General features: G+C 50.0%; 1 protein-coding gene across 1 annotated transcript; it reads right to left on the bottom strand.

The window, feature by feature from the left end:
* Nucleotides 1-292: 292 nt before the first annotated feature.
* On the bottom strand, nt 293-8455 carry LOC103779381 (cytochrome b-c1 complex subunit 1, mitochondrial; the record flags this gene model as incomplete). The annotated part of the gene is made up of 12 exons (XM_008947007.1): nt 293-532; nt 1400-1475; nt 2038-2126; nt 2608-2693; nt 3723-3883; nt 4630-4773; nt 5174-5289; nt 5430-5509; nt 6098-6296; nt 6628-6757; nt 7750-7836; nt 8315-8455. Coding segments are annotated over 12 exons (1374 nt in total), but the record flags the coding sequence as incomplete, so codon positions are not given.
* Nucleotides 8456-8736: the final 281 nt, after the last annotated feature.

Genomic DNA, 8736 nt, shown 5'->3' on the forward strand with positions numbered 1-8736 from the left:
ATCACTGCAGCCCAAGTTTGGCTGTGCTGCTGCCTGCTCAGAAGGGCACAGTGGAAATAGCTACAGCTGCCCTGGCAGCCTCACATCAGTGGAAAAAACCTCCTTCATCCAGCCTAAAGACAAGGCCTCTGAACCAGGTCACTGCTAGCTCAGGACAGAGGAGGCAGGACCACAGACAGGCACGCAGATAAGGTTCTAGTATGAGTCCTCACAAACCAAGAGTGATTGGTCCAGTACATCACCAATTTGACAAGATTGCTCATGTGTACATACACAACCCAGAACGACATGGTTGACTCTCAGCAGAACTGGCTCCATATAGGATATATTTATTTTTATATATTTAACATTGAAAAGACAGTTGCTTTGATGGGACTCATCTTGCCCCTGGTGCACAAGACATTCAGAGACAGAAGGAACCTGTCACGGTCCACAGCTTCACTATCTCCAACTTGCAGGGACACGTCTTAGAATCGGATCCAGTACATGGCACTGCGAATACGGTTGTAATCCAAAAGCTGTTCAATGGGACCTGGGTGAAAAGAAGAATTATTTACTGGAGACAGGCTTAAAATCCCCGTGTCGTTCACCATGGTCTAAAAGCAGACGGTGGCAGAGCAGACTGCTCTAATCCAGAGCAGCTACGCACAAAACCAAGCAACTACAGCTCAAACCTGCATCAGGAAAACCGGCAGATACCACCTCCTGACAGGGAAACCATAACTTAGTCTGAGGAAACAAGTAGTTTTCTTGCACTGCTCCACAACACTCAGTAGAGCTCCACATACAGGTATGAAATAGATGGAGACATCAAGTCACAGATTCTGGCTAGTTCATTGCAACTTCCTGTTCAAAAAAAGGTCTTCCTTTCCCAAGCTGCTTGGCTTTGAAGGCCAGAGGAAACAGCTGCATGGAGGGGAATCCGCAATGCACAGGAAGGAGGCAGCAAATCAGAGCAGAAGGGAGCTGCTCAGGCAGGTTTTCTGAGAGGAATTTGTCCTTGGCCAGACAGACATGCCAGAGCAGCACAAGAGAATCAGGTCCCTTCACTTCCCTTACATAAGCCACCATGACCCCAGGGTAAGGACACCTGGCAGACACTGCTGGGCCCACACCCAGCTATGGGACTCCCAATCTTAGTCACGGCTCCACACAAGTAGAGGTGGGAGGACAGCAGGAGCTCACTACCACCGTGTCTCTATCACCTGCAGGTTTGATCTCCTAGCAAATGTGCCTAGGCACATCTCATGTGCAGAGGCCAGAGGATACCAGCAAAGAACCAGAGTGGTTAGAAGGCCAGAACACACACTTGCTAACTGCCTGCAGCTCACTTCCACTCAGCTCTTGACCCCTTCCTGGTTTTGGAGCTACCATGTACTAACTGCCATGTCCTACTTACCTACTGCTGCAATCGCTGGGCATTTGTCATAAATGTATTTACTGCAGACATCTCTCACCATTCTTGCATCAACGGCCTGATAAATATCAAACAAGCAATTACTGACTCTTCCAGCAGACTTGCCCTTCTCAGAGCTTTAAGTTACTGTTGCCATTACAGATCAAGATCATTAAAAAGACATTGTCAGACCCTTCCTTGGGGGCCATCCACACCAACTGTCCAGTTCTTGTCTGTTAGGATGGCTCATGTTCTACATGGTACATTCTTCCGAGGCTACAGAAGACATGTCAGTCCAAAAACTGAAGCCTTCCAAGGGATATAGTGGCTGCAGAATTACACACACTAGATGCTGGCCACCTCTAGGGGAACTGTTAGAGGATTGCCAAGTTGTGCTGCTCAACACAGGCACATGGCCTCTTTCTGGGATGGACCAAATCCAGCCACAGGGACACAGGGTACACTGGGTCTATGCCAGAGATTCTGACATATTTGTATCAGTGTCAGCAAGATGACTGCCTGGACTCCAGGCAGCTTGGCTAAGAGGTAAGTAAGGCTTGTGTTACTGTAGAAGGCTAAGGCCAGAAAATGCTGACACCAACCACGCTCAGGTATCCCAGCCAAAACAAATGGATACCTACAGCAATCCTGGCATCCCACTCCTCCAGAGGGATACGGCGTCCGTAGTTTAGCAGATGGGTTCCAATATTCTCACACACTGGTGTAGTACCTACATGAAGACACCACACGGTCAGCATAGCAGAAAACCTTCCAGAACTGCACCCCAGAGAGAAGGAACTCCAGCAGTTAAACCGGCTTCTCACGAAGTACCAGCTGTGGTTACTGCTCTAAGCAGCTCCAGCAGGCATCAAGCAATACGACGGCTGTGGAGGTCACTGGCCTCCCCAGCATTACAGCCAAGGCAGGACGGTTTGAGGGCCTTGCCTCCAGCTTCAGCAGGCCGCAGGCTGCACGCCCTCAGCCACGGAACGACCGGCAGCTCGCAGAGCGAGCGCCAGCCTGGAGCTCAGCAGGCTGGGCCAGCTGCTCTGACAGCGCGGCAGGAGGAACGCAGAGCCCAGGGAAGGAAGTTCTGCCCCGTGCCTGCCAGCACCACTGCAATGCCTAACAGAGCTCCTGCTCCCCAGGAGGGACCTAAGTGGTAACCCTCTGGAAGCTGCAGGTTGATCAATCCATAAACCAGGACGTACCATCCAGTTGAGCCACCATGGCATTTCGGAGATAGTTTTTGGCTCTCTTCACCTCTGACTCTGTGGTACTAGTGCACAGACGCATCCTGGAGAGGAGACGGAAAGACCACAAAAGCTCTTAGAGGTGCTTGTCCACTCAGGGGACAGAAAGTGAGTTCCCCCCTTTCCCAAGCCTCTGCACAAAGAAGCTACTACCAGCACCCCTTGTCCTGAAGGCTTGAGATTCATTCTGATCACTGCAGAGCAGCTGAGAACTGGGGAGACCTGAACAGGAGGCAACGTCTCCAGCTTGCAGGCAGGGGCTACCAGCCAGCAGGTCACGTGCCGAGCTACACTCACAAAGGCCTAAGCAGCCCTGGTGCCAGCTCTGGCCTGTCCAGCAGGCAGAGCAGCAAGCACTCTGCAGCACGCTGCCCCAGGAGGAGGAAGGCATTGCAGCTAAGTGCTACATATCACAAGCTGCTATGGAGACTGATGCTGAAGGAACAAGACAGCTCCACAGAGTCTCTTTGTACTCCAGCTCCTAAATCCCTTCCTCCCCTGCCAACTGCACTGTCTCTGGGGCAAGGGCTCACTCCACGGGCTCCCAACGCAGCAGATACAGCCCGAACCATTACCAGGATATACACGTATGTATCATCAGATGGACAGACACAAAGCCCCCAAACACTGGCATGACTCCAGCAGCAGGGCACTTGCCAGCCACAACAGAGTCTGAAAGGCAGGAACTTTGCCTGCTTTGCTCAAGCTTAACAAGACAATGAAGACAGGTCTCTTGGTCACCTGGGAAAGCTTTGTCTCTAAGGAATGATCTCAATTGCATATATAAAAACAAACAAACAAAAAATCCAAAACCAAAAACAAAGCCTCAGTGCTAATACTTGGAAGCACGAATGAAACACTGCAGAGCCAAAAGGGATTAAAACAGCTCCCCAAAAGCCACATCCTAAGACACTTATAGAAACGACTTGCAGGATCACTTAACCATAATGCGTGTGACCCAAAAGTTCATAGAGACACAGCTCTCTGAAGACCTAAAATGCTCCCTCCACCAGCTCAGACTCCCACAAGAGGGTCAGATCTTAAACAGAAACTTCTGCCCAAGTTATACTTACCACTCCCCCTGAGCACAATACAGCATATCATCTATGGACAGAGGATCAGACACAAAATGGAAACCAAAGAGGCCAGTATCGGAGTAGGAGGTGTTGAATGTCTGGAAACTGTGGCAGAGACCATGCTCCACAGCAAGCGTAGCCAGCCTGCTGGACTGATTCTGGAAAGAAGGAGATGCCATCAGCCATTTCAGTCTTGCAGCTTCCCCACAGCTCAAATTCTTTCCAACTGAGTTGCCTTTACGAAGACCACAGACAAGACAGTGCGGAACACTTTACTGAAGAAAAGCTTAATTTAGACCCTTCATGTGGTCAACAGATGAGATTAATTGGTGGAAAAGCCACAGACAATGGCGTAAGAGTCCATCCAGCAAAACCATTTCCTTTCCTGGCTGCAGACAAGGAGCTGGTAAGCATACCACCATAGCAGTGGGAGAATGTGGAAGTGCAAGGTCTCCCAATACCAGGGGTTAGCAGTGTGCTGCAGGCCAGACAGACTCCAGACGAGAACAGATGCAATGCTGAGGTTTCAAACACGTTCCACCCGCTTTGCAGCTGTAAGGCAAGCTTGCATCGTGAGACTACAGACTACTCTGTCCTGCTTCCATCACCGCCCCCACTGAGCAGTTGGTTGGTGAGGGTAGGAATAAGCTGCTGAGAATTCATCAGCTAAACCTCTTCCAAACTTAGCAGAGAAGGCTCAATTCATTTCCCAACATCACCTCTCAGGAACCATCCTGGATTAGCCTCAATTACACTTCTATCCCACTTCCCAGACTCCTAACCATCACACAGTTGGATGCTAACCACAACAGTCTCTCCTAAAGCAGATTCATTCACCCAGGGTCTCCATAACACTTCACACTAAAAGGCTCCAGACTCCCCACCACACTCACAAGCCTCTTACCTTACCACCTCCAAAAGTGCGGTCGTAGCGCCCAATGATAGCGTTAGCCACGTTGAGGACAACGTTGTCTGGATCAGCCCATCCTGGCCCTTCCACAGCCAGAGCAATGTGGGCAACTGGCAGACCATCATCTCTGGCACGGATCTAGACAGTCACCAAGGAGCAGGGGAGAACTGCATGAGCACTGTGTCTCTGCCTGCAGCCTGCTGCAATGCCAGGCTGACAAACTGGGGGGCTTTATATTATCCCACCAAAATGAAACTGTCTCAGGCACTACTGAGCACAAACCAGCTGCTCCTATATGAGTTTTCCAGCAGATGACGTGAGCAACAGCCTCACATTCCTAACAGATTTGGGTCCCATCCCAAGCCAAACACAATGTGGCAATAGGCCCCCAGAACAGAACACAGTGGCACTACCACCATCAGCTTCTCTGAGATACACAAACAGATTTCCCCTCTCAGAAGCAGCTATAACTGGTTTCACATTCCCTCAACAGTTTGGCCACAGCTGCTTGTTTTGTTCAGGACCAGAACAATGTTACCTCACTGCCTGTGAAGCGGCAGCGTGGGAGGACAGGCACAGCATCCTCTTTGTATGCAAAAGGCACTCCGCTGAAGTGTTGCTTAGCTGCATCTACCAGCTCTTTGTGGGAAATACCTGGCAATGGGAAAGACAGATTTGCAGTCTTAAACAGCTTAACAAAATCCTCTAAGTTTCTGTTACAGATGCGTGACAGGGGTTTATCACCAGCTTGAAAATATCCAGACTGTGCAGAAACGCAAGGATCCAGAACTTACCTCCAGCAGCTGCCAGGACCATACGAGGTGCCTTGAAGTGACGATCGGCATACGAAGCTAGATCTGCTCGAGTCAGACGCCTAGGGAGGACACAGGCAGACCTGGTCTATCAGCAGCTCTGAGCTGGAGGACTGAGAGGCTAAGGAGAAGCAAGTTCACGGTGCACAGACAGCCGTAATATTGTTAACTCTCTTAGCTGCAGGGTAACAGTACTTTTCAGAAGCAAAGCTGTGGTGTCTGTGTTTTCCCTGTGCTCTAACTCTGGAACACCGAGAACCAGAAGCCAAGATGAAGAGGTAAGGGTAGACCTCTACAGACTAGAGTACTGGCCCTGGTCACAGAGGTGCCAGTATCTCAGCAGGTGTGTATGCTCAAGGCCACTGCTTTAATGAACATCCCTAGCTCTTAATTTCTCTAACAGTGTCAAACTTATAAGCATAGGAGAAGGTTCAACCTGTCCCAACCTCACATATTGCGTGAGGGAAATTGTAAAGGACATGTGCAGGGCTACACCTTCATCACCACCGACAGGGAAAACACAGTCAAGACACAAGGAGAAGCTCAGAGGCACAGACCACTGTGTTTTCTCCAGCAGTCACTGAGAAGCAGCAGTCATGCACCCCAAGGACTGAACCCACGGGCTGTGTACCACATCCAGCCTTGCTCACTTGATGTTCTCTGTGGTCCCCTCGACAGTGTGGGCCAGTGCAGTCCCCTGGAAAGCAGTGGCATGAAGGTAATCAAAGGTAACCTCTGCCAAGTTGCTGTCATTTTCCTTCAGCTCCTGAAGGATGACACCACGTTCCTTCTCGATCTGAGACTCCTCCAGCGCGCAGTTCTGCACCATGTCAGCCAGAAGCTCTACAACTGCAACACATTTCTGATGTTAGAAATCCCACTGCTTGACTGCAACCCAGTGCTGCTGAGAGGAGGAAAGACACAGGCAGCCAGGGCACCACAAAAGGAGTGAGCAACAAACTACGGTGGGCAGGGGATGCAACACAACAGAGACCAGTGCCTTGAAGCACCAAGGTGTGGCAGGGCTCTGTGCAGCTACCAGTTAGAATCCCCAGTTTACTGCTCAGCTGTAACTTCACTTCCTGGTCTGTTGTTAAAAAGGATGCTGGTGGGAGAGAAATAAAGGCACAGGCACTTGCTTAACCCCCAAATCAGAGGTTAAGCCCACTGTCCATCCTACCTTTGGGCATGTCCTTGGACAAGGCTTTGATGTAATAGGCAGTCTGCTCACGCGAGGTGTACCCGTTCAGGTGAGCACCCATACTCTCCACCTCCTTCTCAAAGGCAGCACAAGGACGGTTCTTTGTGCCCTGCAACAAAACCAGGGAAACACAATTACACAATGAACGGATTTCCCTCTCAGGCAGAAATAAAGCAAGGGAAAGAACAATAAAGAACTAACCCATAAAACTTGTTACAGGATTTAAAAAAGCCAAGAGCAAGTGCAGAAAGCAAGAGATTTAAAACTTGGCTTATTTACTATAGCTAAAAGATGGTTGAGGTGGATTTTGGGAGACCAGCAGATATCCAGCAGGGGAAAAAGGACACCTACACTAAGAGAAAACAGTGGCTGACAAGCACATTCATGAAAATAAACCAGGAACAAGCCTAAATCAAAAATAGGCAGGTTTCGATCTATCCAAGCAGCAATATTCAGAAGCCAGAACAGAGCCAGAAAACTACTTCTAATAAAGAGCTCTTAAGGAGCAAGCCAGGTGCTGCAGTTGCCTATGATGGCACAGGCTGGAGTTGAGTCAGCAAGTCCCAGGCTTAGATGCTTTCTGCCTTAGGCCTGCTCAGCAAACACATTATTAGAAAAGAGGTATAGCCTATAATCTTTGCTGGTTCACTAAGAAAACCCAAGAAAAATACATGACTACAGGAAATGCTGCTTTGAGCTCCGCGTGCTAACCTGGAGAAACATGCTTCATAACATAGTCCTACGTGTGTGCTACACAGCAGCTGGGATAGTCATGGATTGGAACCAAAGCACCAGAGACTCAGTCTCACTTGTCACTTAGTGCTTTTTTTCCTCTTTAAAAGAGGAAATATCAACCAGGAAATCAGAGTTGCCTTAATTCCTGTGTGCTTGCAAGTCATATTCCCACAAAAAGCACCATACGCGCTAGGGACCTTTTGAAGTTTACTTTTATACTATGTGCAAAGTCTCTAGGGCTCAGATAACCCAATTTACAATCTCCTCTAACAGCTACAGCCTCTGAAGTCAGAGCACAATGTGCAGGTGAATATCCAGAACAGCTCTCCACCCAGTCCTGTGCCGGATCCAGCGTAACCTCCTTACCTTAAAGGCGAGATGTTCCAGGAAGTAAGTGGCCCCGTTGTGCTTCTCGTCTTCATAGCGACTCCCCACCCCGATCCACACGCCCACCTGACACCAACGGCATCGAGCACACACGTTAGAAAAGGAGGCAAACCGCACGCGCAAGCCTCACGCCACCAGGGTAACAGCAGGCACAAGAAGCCTGCTCCACAGACACTGCACTAGCAGCACCAAAATAAGAACAAGCGCCAGCAACCGCACTCCATACACATTCCGATTTCTTTATTTAGCACCTCTGCAAAAGCCTTGGCTAGTTTCGGCAGAAATATAGCTACTACTGGTCACTTACTACTTACACAAGAACTGCAAGGCTGAGAAAATTTGTAGAGTGAAAAAGCTTGATTACAGACTTACAGAATGCCAGGCTAGGCCTTCTACTGCTACGCTAACCCCACCACTTAATAAGAGAAGCAGCTGCATCTCTGTCAAAAGCTTTGCTTCAAGCAGGGGTTTGCCACTTCTGGAAGGCCAGCTAGAGACTCGGCAAGGCTGGTTCAGGCAAGCCCTTAACCCACTTTAAACTCACTGTACACGTTGGATGATTGGACTCCTCTGAAGCTACACGGAGACCATTGTCCAGAGTGGTAACCTGGGTCTCAGGGATATTTTGGAGTGTCTGAGCGTAGGTGGCAGCACCCCGGTTCCTCGTCAAACTCAACAAAGCCGCCTGAAAAACGGAAGGCTATCATCAGTCCTAGCCAGCAGCTCGCCTCTGCAGGGCAGGCCTTCAGAACGCAGCCTGCTGGGCACGCAGCTGACCAAGCTAGGCCAGAAAAGCTCGTCCAGTTCACACGGGTGAGCTGCTGGTACACACCACTCGCTAACCGGAGGGCCAGAAACCCTCCGCAGCGCCGGAGGCTTCGGGCAGCTCCAAAATCCCCAGGAAGAGCCCCAGGGACCGGTCACAACCCAGCACCGGGGCGAGGCCGGGAGCGGAGAGCATGCCCG

The sequence above is a fragment of the Merops nubicus genome, unplaced genomic scaffold, assembly GCF_000691845.1.
Source record: "Merops nubicus isolate BGI_N331 unplaced genomic scaffold, ASM69184v1 scaffold30489, whole genome shotgun sequence".
Lineage (NCBI taxonomy): Eukaryota > Metazoa > Chordata > Aves > Coraciiformes > Meropidae > Merops > Merops nubicus.